Source organism: Juglans regia, chromosome 11 (assembly GCF_001411555.2).
Source record: "Juglans regia cultivar Chandler chromosome 11, Walnut 2.0, whole genome shotgun sequence".
Taxonomy (NCBI): Eukaryota; Viridiplantae; Streptophyta; class Magnoliopsida; order Fagales; family Juglandaceae; genus Juglans; species Juglans regia.
In genome coordinates, this window is record NC_049911.1 from 19,604,383 (window position 1) to 19,623,906 (window position 19,524).

Consider the following 19,524-nt stretch of genomic DNA (forward strand, 5'->3'; position numbering starts at 1 on the left):
ATATGCCTCTGATGCCAGGGAAAATGATCGTTTTTAAAGATTTTGACGTTACTCCTAATGCTACTATATATCATGCCCACGTTGAGGATAAATAAGAGAAGAAGCCAACTTGTGTCGAGGACTTTGAACAAAAGAGCCACACAGAGCTAAATCTGTTCCAGGGCAGAATCTATATTGATTGGTTTACAATATCTTGCTTTGTTGTTGAAATATTGGCAACAGTTTCTATATAATGGTCTTTTCAATTCTTTGGCAAAGTTTCTTTGGAGGTTTTAGTTCTCTTTGCAAGATTGTGAATATCCTTATAAAAGCTATAAGTCCTGAAAATAATTCAACACTATTATGAATGTTATTCTTCCCAGAAAAACAAAATGTAGCAGAATTTGTGAATAACTGTTCTATCTACAGACTAGTTAAAGCAGAACATTAGAAACCGACAGGTGAATTGCAATCACTACCAATCCCAGAATGGAAGTGGCAAGATATCTCGGTGGGTTTTCTAAGGACCTCATCCGAGAATAATACTATAGAGGTGATAATTGACCGTTTGACGAAATGCGCTCACTTCATACCCATCAAGAATACAGATTCTTTGGAAAGAGTGACGAGAATTTATGTATCAACGATTGTCAGATTGCACGGAGTACCTAAGACGATCGTGTAGATTCTGGCAGAGGTTGTAGAATTCGATGGGCACTAGTTTGAAGTTTAGTGGTGCCTACTATCCGCAAACAGAGTGGATGATTCAGATGCTGGAAGATATGATAAGAGCCTATATAATGGAACATGAAGGAAATTGGGAGAAGCAACTACCTCTAGTAGAGTTTTCTTACAACAATAGCTTCCAAGCCACCATTCAGATGGCACCTTATGAAGCCTTGTATGGTAGAAAGTGTAGATCCCTGCTGTTTTGGGACAAAGTAGGAGAGAGAAAGGTAATTGGACCAGAAGTCCAAGAAGAGATAAAGGACCAAGCCCGCACAAATACAGAAAGGATGAAAATGGCACAAAGTCGACAGAAGAGCTTGCCGATAACTGAAGGAGGAATATAGAATTCGAAGTTGGAGATTGGGTTTATGTGAAAGTATCTCCTATGAGAGGATTAAGTAGATTCGATGTCAAAGGCAAGTTAAGTCCAAGATATGTAGACCCTATAAGATAGTGGAAAAGGTGGGAGCAGTTACGTACTATCTGGAATTACCAACTGAGTTCCATGGAATCCATAATGTATTCCACGTGTCCTCATTGAAAAAGAGGTTTGGGAATCAAATCCCAAAAGTTGTAGACCTCGATTGCATACCTTTGCAATCCAACAGTTGTGGACCTACGAGGAAAAGCCAGTACAAATCACTAGTTGGAAGGAAAAATAATTACAGAACCACAAGATTTCATTGGTCAAAGTACTTTTACAAAGTCATAATGCTCAAAAAGTGACTTGGGAAGAAGAAGTAGATATGTGAGCAAAGTACCCCCAGTTGTATGCAACCTAATCCAGTCTTGTTTTGTTTTGGTCTCAGCTCAGCCAATGTTGTTGTATTCACTTATGGGGTGTAACGGGTCCAGTTCAGGCCGGTTTTATTAATTTTTAATAACCGAACTGATATATACCGATTTTGAAGATTTAAGAATCAATATCAGACCAATTCACACCGAAATCGAAACTTCTAGTTTTTTCTGTTTCTGTCTAATCCGGTCTGATTTTCCAGTTTTACAGATTATCTTTGTTAGTAATAATATAATATTTATATATACTAAACTATTAGTCTATTTATATTATAATATAAGTACATTATTTTATAATAATTAACACGTACTAGTATAATATTGAATTTAACTATCGTCTATTTATGTTCTAGACTTTTTATATGAGTATATATGATCAAATGTGTAAAAATGTATTTAGAAAAAGAATATATGTTATAATTTATTATGCTAAAAATGTATTTATACTATATATATATATATCAAAATTAATTTTATATTAATAACTTAATATTAGTGTTTATGTTTCAAATTGCTCAAGACAAAAATTATTCGTTGCAAATATTGAATATTGCTAGATGCATGCTAGGTGCATTGCATCTTTAATTGTCATGAACGGGGGCATGTAACCTTGTATTGCATGTCTCGATGCTTCAGAATCCGTCCGATCCCAAGCGGAATCTAGGTGTGTCACATAGTCACTACCATTCAAGGTAAAAGCATGCCTACTTCGGTTTTAATGTTTGATTAATGAACATTTTCCTAAGCTCAAATATGGTGTTTTGTGATTTTTGAAGTTAGTCGAGCATGTTATCACCTAGATTTGATTGATAAACATGTTAGAAGTGATATTTTTATGGACTTTTTGGAGTCCTTGGAGTTGATATGAAAGTATTAGACAAAGTCCTGCTTACCTAGACTCTTAGCTTTTCAGAAATCTTTTCCACAATAGTGTCAAACGAAAATCAATCATCATCTATAAAATAGTCACATAATTTATGTAAATTTTCAATCGAACACGTATTTCGATACTTAAAACTGAAATACTAAAGTAACCTATTTTACCTAAATGTCTGAAATTCTCTAAACCCTAAAATATCATTACTTCCCAAATTTCATCGATATCGTTTAACTCTTCCAAATAATATATTAATTCTAAAAACATATTTCTATAAAACATAAATTTTGTACTCATATAATGTGAGACTAGGCCACTTAAAAATGTTGTACAAATCTTCTACGAATCAACTGAGGCCCACCGTAACATTAGAGCCCACTCAAATCTAAGTTCAAAACCCCAATGCTTAATACTCTGAGGGCACAAATGTACTATTAACTAAAACTAGTCTTCCCTACCATCTCTACGTAAGGAGCTTTATGGCAAAAAATATAACCCAGGGAGATATGCGCTAGACCAGGGTACTCGTGTGACGGAGACTCACCATCAGAAAAGCTGTGAAGTGGCTGCGATACGGGCGGGGCTAGGCAGCTGCGCACTAAGAGAGAGAGAGAGTGTGTGTGTGATGAGAGAGAGAACACGGTGAAAGAAAAGTGTAACGATCCGATTCTATATTTTTAGGGATAAATTATGTATAATTTTATTAGGCTCAATAAATGAGTTAAAGCCCATAAAAGAACTTATCAGATAAGTTATATTTATTTGAACCTAAAGTTAAGGTTCTAATAGTATTTTTTTTTTTTTTTTTAACTCCAAGCTCATGAGTGTTAGAATCCAAACACTATCACCATTGTGCTTTCCTTTTCATAATACAACTCCTAACGAATTTCCTCTATTAACCACAACCATACACGTCTCTTTCCCTAGGATTTATTTTTTTGAACGTTCTCTATCACCTATATATATAGATGTATATACGGTTCAAATCTCATTCTGTGTCCGTCTATCACTAAATGCATGGCTTTATCGTACCTGTTTCCTCCGCATGCACGTTTGTCATCTCTAGGGTTTTCCTTTTGGTTCTCAACCAGCTAGGTTTATAAATATGTTTAGCCCATCTGCATGAAAAGAATAGTCCACTGTCGCCCAATAGCCATGCACAAGAGCCCCCCATCGAATTAGCACGAACAGAAACCACCTAGCCTCCATCTCCCTCACGTTAGTTCCTCTTAATCCCAACGTCAGAATACACTCACCGTAGCAACCATCAACCGCTACTTTCCTGCACCACGAAACAAGTGCGACACCCACTGCAAACCGAGAATCACCAAGCTTGGACCGACCAAAACGGGGCTAGTTTGGGGGCTGAGATGAGAATTTTCGTTTTAGATGAAAGCTTAAAATATTATTTTTTAATATTATTATTGTTTTGGGATTTGAAAATGTTGAATTGGGATTTGAAAAAATTGAATTGTTTATTATATTTTGTATGAGGATTTGAAAAATGTGTAATGACGAGATGAGATAAGATAAGAATTTTGTGTTTTGTCTCACCCCCCAAACCAGCCCAAGTCGCCGCACTACCTTAAGGTAGTTCTACCACAAACTACCGCGAAAACATCAAACAAGACCCACACACCCACACGACACCACCCAAATCCGCCCTAGTCCACCGTAAGCTGAGGACAACCCCATACGGCAAGCCCCTATTTTACCACTTGAGAAAAGAGCAATTTCAGAGCCCATCGTATAGCCAAGTTTCAACCTTTTCAGCCGTCGCTCCTCGCCAGAAACTACCACAGTGCATGCCGACGGTAAGCTCTCCTTCCTTCACGACGTGTGTCGACACCTCTAATCCCCTTTTCGTTGTTCTCTCACCACTGTAAAGAATAAAAAGGGCCCTGTGTTTTTCCCAACCATCGTCGGCCACCTTAGAGGACGTCGGATCACCTCACTACCGCCACAGAACTCGTTGACCAGGCACCTCCCTCCACCTCGCACTATTTTGATAAACCAACGACCGTGCATCACCCTCTTCTCTCTCTATTGCTCTCGGTTTGATAGTTTCTCTCTCTAAAACCTTTCTCCCTCCCTCTGTGTCACACCACCATAGTCAGGAGGACCCCCGAGCTGCTCCACCGTGAACCTCAGCCAGCCACGAGACCCACCATCGCGATTGCCTTCTCCCTCTCTCAGTGAGCATCGCACCACCCTCCTCTCCCCGTAAACCTGTGTTCCTTTTATTTTTGTTATCTTCAACCTTCCCAAAATGCCATGCCCATTATATTTTTTTCCAAAAATGCCCTCCTATTAAGCTAAGTCTTGTTGGACGTGTCTTATATTTTATAGTAGGTTGAGCTAGGTTTATTTTTTAGAAAACACCCTTGTATCATGTATGTTGTTTTAAATGGGCCTAGCATTTAATTGAATAAATATATTAGGCATAGACTTATTTTTATCAGAAATATTTAAGGAATTTAAAGTATATTTTTCAGTATACCAACTGAGAATAATTTAGTGTTAGGAAGATTTTTGAGTATGTATTTACGTATGCATTTAGTGTTTTAAATTGGCCATGCTTTCATGTTCATGTTATTTATGTATGTATTTATGAATATGCACGTTGTTTTCAAGAAACCTTATGTTTATTATGTTTACTATATGCTATTTTGCTTATTGAGTATTCAACTCATTTTTTTATATTTTTATGTTTTTAAACCACCCTAGGTGATGACATTTATGAGAATGAGACTGCAGGACAGGACTTGACCCAGAGAAGCAAGGCAGAGGCCTCGACAGGTTATGATATGATTAGTTTTATGATTTAAGGTTTAAATAAATTATTCTGATAAGCACATGATACTTTTGTATTTTTTTAAATAAGGGCTTTCGCAAACTCTATTTTAGATTTTAAGTATTTATTAAAGTTTATTTTATTTATGGAATCTTTCACATCTGGCGCGTTGTTAAAAAGAAATGTTTTTAAGTTCAAGTTTAGTAGCACACTAGCTTCCCAAAAATTCTAAAATGTCTTTATTGGGGAGCGAGGTGTTACAAAAAGGAACGGAGAGGCAGTGGGAAACGTTTGGCGATGGCTTACCGTAAGGAAAACGGTGGACCAGGGGTGTATTGCTGGTGTTTTATGGGGCTCTTCTGATCACGCCGCTATATTTTCTTCTAATCACCAGGGGTGTAAAAGGGTTGAGGACTAAGTTGTCATTGCTCTGTTTCGGGGAGCTAAAATAGGGGACAATGGGGATGATCAGCGTGGGGTATGGTGGTGCAGGGTAGTGCTGCGGTGGCTAAGCAGTGGGCTATCACGATGGTTTTCATGTTTGTCGTGGCTGTGGGTGGTGGCAGCGTTGCTTCTAGTGGAGATTTGCAATGGCACGGGTCATACGATGGTGGTTGGCTACGGGTGCTACGGGGGTGGCGTTTACGATGGAGGGAGTCTGGCTCATGGCTTCAGTGAATAGTGCACAGCAGTTTCCGAAACGTGAAAGCGGCAGCATGTTTGTACGTGAGAGAGATTGTAACGCCCCGGTCCCGCAAGGATCGAAGAGTTACTCCCTATAACTTAAAACTCACAATTCATCAATATATTTATAAACTCCAAAATATAACGTCATCAGAATACTACAAAGTTTCTTAATAAAAACTGCCACTTCTCAGAAATCTTCTATGAGTAATCCACTATGCTTAAATAATCATCTCATTGATGCTCCACAATCCTGATCCTTAGCTGGTCTATTCAAAAATCATCTGAAAAATAATTGGAGATAAGGGGTGAGTTATCAACAACTCAGTAAGCAGAGGACATATACTAGTGTGTAAACATGAGCATTTTCACAGAGTTCAGAATGCAGAAACAAAACATTTCAGTATCAATATGCAAATCTAAAAAAAAATACATCTTATCAGAAAATCAGAGCGACTTCTCAATTATTTCATATTCAGAAACCAACTTTTCATATTCAAAGACTCCTTTGGCACAACATGACTGAACAACTTCGTCTTATCATATCATATCATAACAGAGACCATGTTTAACCCCTGTGGTAGGGTTGTGCATCCTGCGGAAAGCCAAGCAGAACATAAATCACCATGTTACCAAAGCGATTGCACTCAGTATAGAAAAACCACTATTATATCCCGTGGCGGGCCAGAGGTCACTATTATCTCCTGTGACAGGGCTAGAGGTCACTATTATATCCCGTGACAGGGCCAGAGGTCACTATTATCTCCCGTGACAGGGCCAGAGGTCACTATTATATCCCGTGACAAGGCCAGAGGTCACTATTATATCCCGTGACAGGGCCACATATCAGAGCAAAACAGAATCAGAATCACCATATCAGAGTCAGAATCAGAATCATAAAATCATGCCAAAGGTTTTTCAGATGCCACAGCATAACAGAGTACAGAACAGAACAGAATCAGATCACAAAACATACTTTATGCACAAAATTTCATATTCGCTCTCTTTTTCAAAGTTCAGAAACAGAATGTCAAAAATAAGCTCATATCTACACCAGTCATGACAGAAAATACTTTTTTCTTAAACAGAATCTCATGAGTAATGCATAACAATTATCTGAGGTTGTTTTTAGATTTCTTTTCATAACAAAACATGCACATTTTCCAAAAAGTACCTCAGTTCATTTTATTTTAATGCAAAGTCTAGCATAGGAACCCCGCTTACCTGGACTTCTTAGCTTTTCAGAATTTTCCTCAAAAATGCCGAAAAAATATTAATCGTCACCTATAAAATAATCACATAACTTCCATAAATTTCCAACCAACCACGTATTTCGATATTAAAACTTAAAAATGCTAAAAGAACCTATTTTAAGAACCTCAAAACCTAAAATTCTCATAATACCTAAAATACAAACATTTTCTAAGACCATCACTATCCACTTAATCGAATTCGCACTGGAGAAGAAAATTTATCGAATAAGTATTATGATAATTATAGAACTCAATAAAAATTAATATTCAAAATATCTAAAATACCAACAATATTTTATAACTAAAAAGAATACACTGGTTAATAAACTTTTCCTAAAATAATTCATGAAAAACTCGGCTCTTAAGAAAAATAGATTTACTTACTTTAACTAACAATATTATTAAAATACAATACAATATTTATTGAAACTTAAAACAAAATTCTATTTAAATATAAACTCAACACAAAAATACTTCTCAGCCGAAAACTCAAACCGTGAACTTTCCTAATATATATTAGGTTAAACTAGTAAGTGCCCAAGTTAAAACTTTACTTATAAATATACACACACATATATATATAAATATATATATATATAAACACCCTATACGTAAAACAAACAATAAACATACAACAGAATAAAAGAAAAACATGCAGCGGCGGCACGGTGCACGACTGGAGGTGGTGCACTCGGTGGCTATGCACTGAACGAGAAAGAGAGAGAGAGATGCACGATGAGAGAGATAACGGAGAGAGAGAGCTTACGGGAGAGTAAACCGAACTTGAGAGACAGAAAACAGAGAGGGAGATTACCGTGTGGCGGGGTGGCAAGAGGCGGACCTGGGGTAATGGAAAACTTCGCCAGCGGTTTCTGGAGCCGCAACGTGAAGGAGCTCTCGGTGGTTAAAGGTTGTAATGGCTCACGGTAGGAGGAAAAACATCCTCTGTTTTGGGAGTGAAAAACAGAGGCTTGCAGGATGGCTATCAAAGGCTACACTGGTGGGTTCACGGCTGGGTCAAGGTGGCGGCGTAAGGCAGCGTTGAGGAGCAGCATGCGGCGACTTGACTTCCTTGGGAGGCTGCGATTTCCAGGAGAGGGTTGGGTAAAACCGTGAAGATGCAGGTTGGCTTTTGGCCGTGCGCGGGCTAGTCTCTTGCCGTGCGATCCGCGTGCTCAGCGTCTCACGTGGTACAATGGTTGCCCGCGGTTGCTGACCTCCTTGTATGAGTGGAACGCTCTCACGGTAATGGCATGCTGCTGCGGCTGAGGCCGAGACGAACGTGATGGCGCACAATGAGGCGTTGAGCCTTGGTGAAGGACGCTAACGGTGAAGGGTAAGGGCGTCGGTTTTACATGCGTGGAGATGGAGGTTGGCGTCGAACTAGGAGGGGCTGCACGATGGTGAACTCTGGAGGCTGGTGGCAGTGACGGCACAAGGTAGTTTCGAAGGTAGAGGATGAAAGTGTGCATCTATATGGTTGATAAAAAAAAAAAAACCCTAAAGTTTGAAAAGAGAAAGACGTGCATCGTGAAGTGTCGTGCGTGGGAAAAAAAATAAATCAATAAATAAATAAAACAATAATAATTAAAATCCAACAATAAAATAATTCATTAAAGTAAAAAGTAAATTTAAAAACAAACATTAATTAATAACACCAAAGCACATCAAAGTAAATTTCACAACTTAAGCATTATAAAATAAATCCAACGAGAAAATTCGATAAATTTTAAAACAAGAACAATGATATTTAAATTAATTTAAAATAATCTTTCACTAAAAAGAACAATACATTAAAAAATAATACGGGGTATTACAGAGATAGAGGGAGATTTCTACGTGAATGTGAGGTTATACATGTATATATATAGGAAAACTGATAAAACCCTAGAGAATGAAGGAAAGGGAGATGAGCATGCAGTGAATAAAACGGGCGTGAAACATGCAGAACGTGGAGTCTAAAACAAGATATCACGGGCTTGGGCTTTTCATACCTATTAACCCAAAAATTTTAGAAAGTGGCTCGGTGCTGGACCCGGGTATTACAAAGGGTGTGTAACTTTGGATTGCATGTCCTGACACTTTAAGTTTCGTCAGATCCCAAGTCATTTGGGGGTGTCACAGTACATGTTTAGTTGCAAAACATGATGGGAAGGTTGTGGATGCCATCTCAGACATCCATAAGGCCTGGATGTAAGTTGTGCATGTTTGGATGTAAAATACCCTAACTTAGTTTTTATTCTAACTCGAGATTTATGTTTCCTCAAATCCTTCTGTGTGAATCTCACTCGTTATTCTCCGCTAGAGATGCTAGAAAGATTTCACCCACAAAAACTTGGAATTCACCACGCCCGACCTAGTAATTAACTTGAATCTTTCGAATTAATCCCAAAACTTTATTCCATGAACTCCGATCTACATTTATCATATTGTTATGAGTTCACACTAATTCCAATATATTAAAAGCTTGTAATAGGTGGAAATATATCAAAAACGACAAAATAATTGAATTTAGACGACAAAATACCCTACCAATTTATTTCCTATATATATATATTATAGGAAATCAACATATTTCATTCAAGAAAGCAATTACATACACTTATCAAACCAAATGGCTTGAGAAATAAAGTTTGGAATACAATCTCATCACATCTCAATATTATCAACTCTCCAAAAATAACAAGCAAGCTAATGAGCTGCCCCATTCCCATCTCTATGAACATGATTAAAAGAACAAGTGCCAAAACATTTTTTAAGGTTATGAACTTCTTTAAACAGCACCCCAAGGATAGAATCTTCCATAGCATTGCGCTTTAGAGACTCCACCACCAACAAGCAGTCGCTTTCCACTATAATATTTGATATACCCTTAGATGAACACAGTTGCATTCCTCGAAAAACAACCAGCAACTCTATAGCTTCAGGGTTCTCAACTTCATTTTCGGCCCTACTTGCTGCCCTGACCACTGTTCCTACTTCATCTCTTAGGATCACTCCAATTCCTACCTTGTGCAGATCACCAAACAATGCCCCATCAATGTTAAGCTTTAGCACATTCTCTGGAGGTGGTTTCTAGCTCAAATGATCTTTTAGTTGTACACGACCTATATATATACATATATATATATATATATTTCTCCTCCTATTTATTTTCTTTTAGCTTTCATTATATAAAAACTAATGAAAACGGTATACGACGAACAAAGGATGATGGGGATCTATATATGGATTCAGGAATAAATTGATCATAAAGAAGATAAAAGTCTGGTCCACTTTGGAAAGGGGACCGATGAGGGTATCGCTCTTTTTATTTCCATTGGCTAGCATCTGATCTGGAGTCGTAGGAAATTAGAAAAAAGCATGAAGCAAAAGCCCTAGAACCTATTGATAAATGGTATAAAAGTGAAGGGTAGATACCATGCACTGAAATACATATAAATAGCCATAAACCCTCTTGAAGTTGAGCAAAACAAAATATACCCGAATACTTTCAACTTTTACTTCTGCATAGGGTTGCTTTTTTTTCAATCATGCTCGAGGAGAGGGACCCGGACGTGTTATAGGAGATGTTTTGGACCCCTTTGAGAGCTCCACTGCTATGAGGGTTACCTACAATAATAGAGATGTTAATAATGGTTGTGAGTTCAGACTATCTCATGTTATCAGCCCACGTAGGGTTGATATAGGCGGTGATGACCTCAAGACTTTCTACACTATGGTAAATACCATTGTTTCTCTAATTAGAGAGGGACAAAAAAGGAAATATACCAAGTTCTTTTTTTATTTTAACTTCTCTTGTTGTGCTTCTTTCTCAGTTAGATTCGTCTGGCGAGTTGTTCACATAAGAGCATTCTCATTGGATTTCCCATAACTTTCCCTATAATATAATTAAAAAGTACATTTCCTAAAATTTTTTTTTAAATTTCACTCATCTTTCAAAAACCTTCTACATCTCATTCCCCATCTCTATCTCTATTCTATTAAATAATATTTCTCTATTCTTTATTTATTATTTTTTTCTCTCACTTCCATTTACAATCTTAACTACTAACTCTTTTGTCTTATTATATTCTTTTCAAATATCACATTCTATTAAACATTTATACGATTTTGACTACCGAATACAGTATTATTTTTCAAACCAAAATCCATATTATAAAAATAGTAATATTTTTTTAATATGTGCATATTCTAACGGTAATATTTTGAACTCCTGCCTCCAACGATAACATCTTAAACTCATGCTCCCAACGGTAATATTTGTTGTCTTTTCTCTAACTGTAATTTTTTTTGTCTTCTCTCAAACGGTAACATTTTTTGTCTTATATGTAATGGTAACTTTTTCCTCTATAAATACGTATTCTGCTTACATTCACATTCTCACAAACTCAAGTCTCATTTGATCTAAAAAAAGAAATTCAACAGTCTCTCCTGATATTTCACTCACTTCATCAAATGGCTCGTACCTTCTTTCACAAATTGCTCACATACTTATCCTCTGAAGATGAGTTGGATGTTGTTCTTAATGACGAGGCCGATGGACAGTCATCGAGGCATCATGCCAATCGCCAACACCGTAAATTTATTCGGCGTGATCATATTCAAGGGCACGAGCGCCTATTTCACGATTATTTTGCAGAAAATCCAGTATATCTCTCGAATCTATTTCGAATGAGATTTCGGATGAACCATCCCCTATTTCTCCATATTCTAAATGAGGTAGAGTCTTACGAGCTGTACTTCGTCTAGAGAAGAGATAATGCCGAAAGACTCAATTTATCTTCTATGCAAAAGATAACCGCAGCACTTAAAATGCTGGCGTATGGGGTTACTGCAGATTTTATGGATGAATACATAAGTATTTGTGAAAGCACCGCAATGGAGAGCCCTAAAAAATTCTCTGAGACAATAGTAAGTGTTTTTTCAAATGAATATTTGTGGTCTCCAAATGCCAATGATTACCGTATGCATTGGAAGACAAATTGTGCCGTATGCGGTTGGTGAACAACAAGGATTCTCAGGAATGCTGGGAAGCATTGACTGTATGCATTGGAAGTGGAAAAATTGTGCCGCAGCTTGGAAAGATATGTACTCCGGCCACATTCGTGAACCAACTATTATTTTAGAAGCAGTTGCTTCATATGATCTCTGGATATGACATGCATTTTTTGGTATGCCCGGTTCACATAACGACATTAATGTGCTAGAGAGATCTTTTATTTTCAAGGAATTTGCCCAAGGGCGTGCTCCTCCAGTCAATTACACATTCAACGACAACCACTACCAGATGGGGTATTACCTTGCGGATGGTATTTATCCCAAGTGGCGAACTTTTGTGAAGATGATTCCATCATCACAAGGGAATAAGAAAAAAATTTTTGTCAAAGCACAAGAATCCGCGAGAAAAGATGTCGAGCATGCATTCGAGGTACTTCAACAATGATTTTCAATCATTTGTGGACCTTCCCGAATGTTCAAAGTCAAGGAACTAATAAATATAGTGAAGGCATGTGTTATTCTACATAATATGATCATTGAAGATGAGCATGATGATAGTGAGGGTCCGAGCATTGAGTATGATCAACTTGATGATGAACTCCCCAAACTGTTGCACAATCATACAACTGAGCTTACGGACTTCACCCAACGTCATCATCATATTAAAGACACATCGGCACATCATCAACTCCAATCAGATCTAATTGAACATCAATGGCTATTATATTCCCAACAGTAGACATGTCGCATAATTAATTAGTATTTCCTTTATGTTATAGTGACTATATTTGAGTTAATTAAATTTCAATTCGTATTTCCTTTATGTTAGTATAAACTATAATACTTCTAATTAAATTTCCATTCTTATTTCCTTCATGTTAGTAATGATTATATTTGAGGTAATCTGTAATAGTTTCTGAAATTGTAATAGCTAATTTCCTTGTTTCAAAATATCAATTTACACAATCTAAATTCAAAATTAAACAGTCTTAGTATCAATAATATTGTCATCTATCATGGTCTAAAACAATAAATAAATAAACTTTTTATAGAAAAAAAAAAATCAATCCAAATGTCTGGCATCAATGCGTCTCGCCATGATTTTCCTCTGTAGTTGCTAGAAATATAACCGTTGTAGTCCTGGCATGGCACTCACGCCCATCACCATAATGCACTAATCCGCTTCCTTCTTGGCGAGCTCTAGTTTCTCCTCCTCCAACCTCAGTCTTTCGTCACCTTTACGGATTTTTTTTAACTTTTTTTCCTTCTCCTTTTCCATCTTCTCGGCATCCAACCTTAGTCTTTCATCCGTTTGATCCTCGAGACGGATGAAATTTAGCTTTTTTTCCTTGTCAAGCTCCATCTTTTCGGCCTTGAGACGAAAATACTATTTCTCCTGAACACATGACTCCTCCAAAAGTGTATATACTTCAACTTGCTTAGCCCAACAATCCCATGTGCTGACGTGGCTTGGGCCTTCGTTTTCCTTTCTCAACCTTCCTTCTCATTGGTCGGTCCAATTCGATCACGTTATTATCTATCATATTATCCGCCGCAAGATCAAAAACTGAATCCACCATAGCGCCCGAACATCAAGTCGGGGACGGGGACATCGTCTTCCTTCGCTTTGGACCCTCCTTTGTCAAACGCCAAATCCATTTAGTATGGTCCTTTAACCGATGCCAACAATGCTCGATCTGGAAGGAGCATTTCTCTAGCGATGCGTACATAACCTTCTCCTTGTCAAACTTGCATGTAAACAAAAAACTTTATGTTAGACCAATGTATAAAAAAATTAATTATTCATAAAACAAGTAAGAGTATGGATATTCTACCTTGTCTCGCTCGGTAATGTCACTTTGATTCAACCCTTCAACCTGCACTAGTTTTGCACAAAATTTATTTGTTGCCTTTTAAATAACCGACCACCGATGTATTAAAGACTTGATAGTCCGATCATTTGTGGTTTCTTTAAATTGATGGAAGTATTCATAAATTTTTTCCCAAAGTTGGGTGTTTTTTTGTCTGTTCCCTGGACGGGATCAAGGCTACAATTAAGCTATGCGGAGACAAGTAACTTGTCTTCTCCGAGGGTGAAGTTCGCACCCCTGACATATTTCCTAATGCTGATAAGATCGTTATGGGGTAGGGGTGGAGAGTCATCAACAGTCATAGGAGAGTTTCCACTTTTCCCACCGTAAGTGGGGTCTAGCTGAGGATCTTCACTCAGGAGGTTGGTAAAGTATATATGTCCAGGGTCTTGTGAATCCATCTCTAAAAATGCATTGAAATGCTAGACACGTAAGTATGAAGTTTGGGATTTTTCCAATCGTCGGCTCAGGAATCAAATGGTAACATCTATGAAATTTGGTCACCCTCTCATGGCTGCAACAACCGATTGCCACTACTTGTTGGCCGTCTGGGTTACCTAGCCATTGAGGAAATGACCATAAATTTCATGTATCCCCACCAGACTTTGTCATCATCACAGTCGAGGGGGTTTAATTTACACATTATTTTTTTTATCACAACATAACTTTCTCAAACAATGACACAACAAAAAAGCAATCGAACAGAACTGACCAATTCACATATTCACACAAAACAACAACCAAACAACAATGCAAATCACAATAATACTGAATAAGAGCATTCCCATCAGGTACCTTCATGTCGAATTTATAAATAAATGGGGCTCAAAATGGTGGAAATATTTACAGCATGTGTAAGTAATGAGCCATTCACATCGAATGGCTGCAAAACCCCACCTGAACGTCCATTGCCTTTTCTAGAAAGTACTAGAAAATGCAATATGACAATCCGGGTGAGGATTACCCCACCATATCAATGGAGCCATATTAACACTTGTGAATTAACCCGCACTATAACACCATCATCACAGCCTAATAACAGCCTCTCCCCCAAGAATACAAAACACTGCAAAAGACACAACAAAACAACAAATTAATGAATGGATAACCACAAAAAATGATAAATCACATTCCATTACCACAAACTCTACCAAATTCTTCTCAAAACCAATAACTCCACAAATTTCATAACCACAAACTCCACCAAGTTCTGCTCAAAACCAATAACCCCACACATTTCATAACCACAAACTCTACCAAATTCTCCTCAAAACCATAAACCCCATAAATCTATGTGATTTTTTTCATCGAATTCTCGGCATTTCAATAGTCAAGATAGCCAACAGTTAACACAGTAATGAGAGAAACAGAGTAATTAAAAAAATAGAGATAATTTCTCATAACTTTCTCGGCAGCCAAACACTCGAGAGAGCCAAAATAATACAGAGAAATCAATGGTAACGCATGTCATAAAAATTAGAATCGGTTTCCTCAAGCAAAGCCCAAAATCTTAAATCTAAATTAGAGTGAAAAAAAAAATTGAAAATCATTCTAGACAATTCCATGGTGTTTCTCAGCAGCCAAACAACGAAGATAGCCAAAATAATACAGAGAAATCAATGGCAATGCAAGAATAAAAATGAGAATCGGTTTCTTCAAACAAAGCCCAAAATCATAAACTGAATCCGAGTAAAAAAAATCAAAACAAAATGCAAATCAGTGAAAGTGACCCATAACTTTCTTAGCAGCCAAACAACGAAGACATCGTTGAGGCAGAGACAGAGTTGAAGACCTTCTATTGAAGCTTACTTTGATCATGCCGTCGGGAGGAAGAAAAATGGGAAGAGATAAACATAGAAGGAGAGAGATATTCCAAGAAAATGAGAGAAAATGAGAAAAAACGAGGGAAGAGAGAAACGGTTTTGATATTGAAGAAACCGAAATCAAACTTACAAAAATTGCCAATGTAAAGGGGCTGTGTTCGTTGGTGTTGCGAGGAAGGGGCCAACCGAGAGAGAGGGTTTTTGGGGGACGAAGAAGACACCGAATGATGATGGGGATGTACAGTAGTTCCCCATATATAGGGAATGACTATAGATACTGTATAAACAAACTGCAAAATGGGAATTGGGATGGAGAGAGATTTTCTCCAAAATCCTAAAATAATATCTAAATGATGGGGATGGGGGAGAGATGGAGAACCGAATGAGGATGCTCTAATATCTACGGATTATCTAGGTTTTAATTTGTATATCTGAATTATGATCACGTCGACTTCAGATTAATTATGATGGATTCTGATGCAGCGAGCCCTAGTGATCACAACTTAAGGAAGTACTTGCAATGGTGAGCAGCCTCTCTCTCTCTCATTGTTGTACATAGGCACTGATAAAGATGCAAATTATGATTAGTTTTGGTGGTTGTCGATTTTGGTAGGACTGTTCGTTCGGGCTAGGTTCTTTTTCAGCTCGGTCCAAAACCTGGGTTCCAGTTCCAGTTCTTGGCTCGAATCAAACCTGGACCAAAAACCGCATTGTAAAACCCGGATCTACCCGTTAGGGTTCCAGTTCCAGTTAGGGTTCTAATGAGAAGCTTGAGAGAAGAAGACGGCGGAAAGGTGAGAGCTTTACTTGAGAAAGTGAATATCGAAGAGTTAGGGCAAATGATCAGCAGGAGGATTGGGGCTTTTCATATGGGAACGAAACGGTGCGTAGAGCAGAATAGTGCGGTGTCGTTTTGAGCATTAGAATCATTTACAGCTTTTTACTTTAATAAAGTAGTACGGTGCAGTGAAGTGTTGTTAAATGCTGCGTTTTATCAGTTGAATATGTAAGGGGGCTTTTATGTCTTTTAACTAGTATTCAGTTAGAGTCATGCAGATAAGATGGGAAAAAGGGGATCGGATTTGTTATGTAAAACTCTGAACAATTTGGTTATTCCTTTGGGAGGTTTTGGGTTCCTCGAAAATCCAAGTTATCACTAATGGATGTACTGTAGCTTCCATTTCATCATCTTCCTGTTTCTCGTATAGAATCTATATTCTGCTATCATCTATCATAATTTCCATTGAGATCATAACAATTGGTATCTTAGAGCCAACGACCCTTACAAATTTTCTTTTCCGCATACATAACCCAGAAATTCAAAACCCACAAATACATTTCTCTTACGCCACAATCTGCCATAAACCAAACACAGATTCTATTTACCAACCATAAATTCAACCATCCAGCCAAGCCATGGCCGACGGTACTAGATCCAAGCAAGATAACAAGGAGGCCAAGCAACGTAAGGCAGAAGATCAAGCACAAGCTATCCAACGCTTGACTGATAGATTGGACCAGATGTCAGAGATGCTGCGTACAGTATGGGAACAACAGTAGCGTCTTTTACCTGAAAACAGACAAGAAAGGGAGCATGAGGGGAATGATAATCGAAGAATGCTCACAAGGGGAATCAAGTTAGATTTTCCTCAGTTTGATGGGAGTGACCCAGGAGGTTGGGTGTTCAAAGCAATTCATTATTTCGAATTTCATCAAACACATCCATCACAAAAATTATTAATGGCAGCATATCACATGCATGGAGATGCACTTATCTGGTACAAAGGGGCTTGGGACAGTGGGCAGTTCACCAACTGGGAGACCTTCACTTGCATTCTTCAAATCAGGTTCGGTCCCACTACATATGATGACCCAATGGAAGCTTTAACAAGGCTCAAACAGACCTCCACAGTGTCAGTTTACCAGACTCAATTTGAAGCATTAGTTAACAGAATCAATGGCCTATCCGATGCACACAAATTAAGCTGTTTCATTAGCGGGTTGAAGGATGACGTTCGGTTGCTTTTAAAAATGTTTAACCCTACCAGTTTAATTGGAGCGTTTGGTTTGGCAAAAATACAAGAGGAGTATCTTATTAGTGCTCGGAAAGGGATGAGACCAGGAGGGGATAGGAGTATATTTCCTACAGCTACTAAAACATCATATGGGGATCAATCCACTGAAGGTAGTAGTAAGTGGACTAAACCTTTCCAGCCTACACGAAGGATTTTTTCGACGGAATGGGATGAAAAACGAAAGAAGGGCCTATGCTATCATTGTGATGAGAAGTGGCATTCCAACCATGTGTGTAAGAAAACCAAGATTTATCTGTTACAAGGGTGTGAGACCCTAGAGGAAGATCAGCCTGAAAGGGATGATGAAGGGAGAAAGTTGGAAGAAAACAGTGTGCTGGTTACTCATGTCGAAGGGAATCCTGAGATTTCACTTAATGCTATTGCGGGTACTCCTAGCCCAAGTATGATGAGGGTTAAAGGAACGGTGAGTGGAGAACCAGTTGTAGTCCTAGTGGACTCGGGCAGCTCTCACAGTTTCTTAGACGCAACGATTGCAAAAAGGGCAAAATTGAATATCAACCAATCTACTAAGTTGGCGGTGAGGGTGGCCAATGGAGCCATTATTCACAGTGAAGGCCATTGTGATGTGGTACCCCTCAAAATGCAAGGTACTCAGTTCTGTCCATCTCTTTACATTTTGGAATTGGGTGGTTGTGACATTGTATTGGGGGTAAATTGGTTGGTAACTCTTGGTCCTATTGTATGGGATTTTTCAAAATTATCAATGCAATTTGCCAATGGTGAGCATATGGTGGAGTTGAGAGGATTGGAACCCAAACCAATCTCTCTTGAGGGTAGTAGTAAAGCAATGTTGTCCTCGATGTCCAAGGGGAGAGGTTTTTTGTTACAAATCCAAATGGAGTCAAAGGTGGATAGTGTGGTGGTGCAGAATAATGAAGTTAGTGAGCTGTTGACACATTTCCAGGGGGTATTTGAGGAACCTAACGGGCTTCCCCCGATAAGGGACCATGACCATAAAATTGTGTTGAAAGAGGGTACCCCTCCTATCTCAAATAGACCCTATCGATACCCATATTATCAAAAAACCGAGATAGAGAAAATAGTAGCAGAGTTACTGAAAACAGGGGTTATTAGACCCAGTTTCAGCCCCTTTTCCTCACCTGTATTGCTGGTACGTAAGGCTGATGGTAGTTGGTGCATGTGTGTCGATTACCGCGCACTAAATCAACACACAATTAAAGATAAATTTCCCATTCCAGTGATAGATGAGCTACTGGATGAGTTGGGGGGAGCGAGGGTATTTTCAAAATTGGATCTCAGGTCAGGATATCATCAAATTCGGGTGGTACCCGAAGACATTGAAAAACTGCTTTTAGAACTCACGAAGGGCACTATGAGTTCTTGGTAATGCCCTTTGGGCTTACCAATGCCCCATCCACTTTTCAAGGGCTGATGAACCAAGTATTCAAGCAATTTTTAAGGAGGTTCGTACTGGTGTTTTTCAATGATATTCTGGTATATAGCAGAAGCTGGAAAGAACACTTACAGCACTTAAAACAAGTGCTGGAAGTACTGCAAACACATCAATTGTATGCGAAGATGTCTAAGTGTAGATTTGGAGTAGAGGAGGTGGAGTACTTGGGTCACGTCATATCGTTTGAAGGGGTCCGGGCAGATCCAAA

General features: G+C 38.3%; 1 protein-coding gene across 1 annotated transcript; it reads left to right on the top strand.

Moving 5' to 3' along the window:
- The first annotated feature begins 17,546 nt into the window (after nucleotides 1-17,546).
- LOC109018193 lies at nucleotides 17,547-19,250 on the top strand. Its single transcript, XM_019000367.1, has one exon. It carries the CDS (start codon nucleotides 17,547-17,549, stop codon nucleotides 19,248-19,250), a length of 1,704 nt encoding a protein of 567 aa, XP_018855912.1.
- Nucleotides 19,251-19,524: the final 274 nt, after the last annotated feature.

Bases quoted from the DNA above. Each gene is read 5' to 3' on its own strand.
- LOC109018193 (XM_019000367.1), top strand. From the start codon at position 17,547: ATGGCAGCATATCACATGCATGGAGATGCACTTATCTGGTACAAAGGG.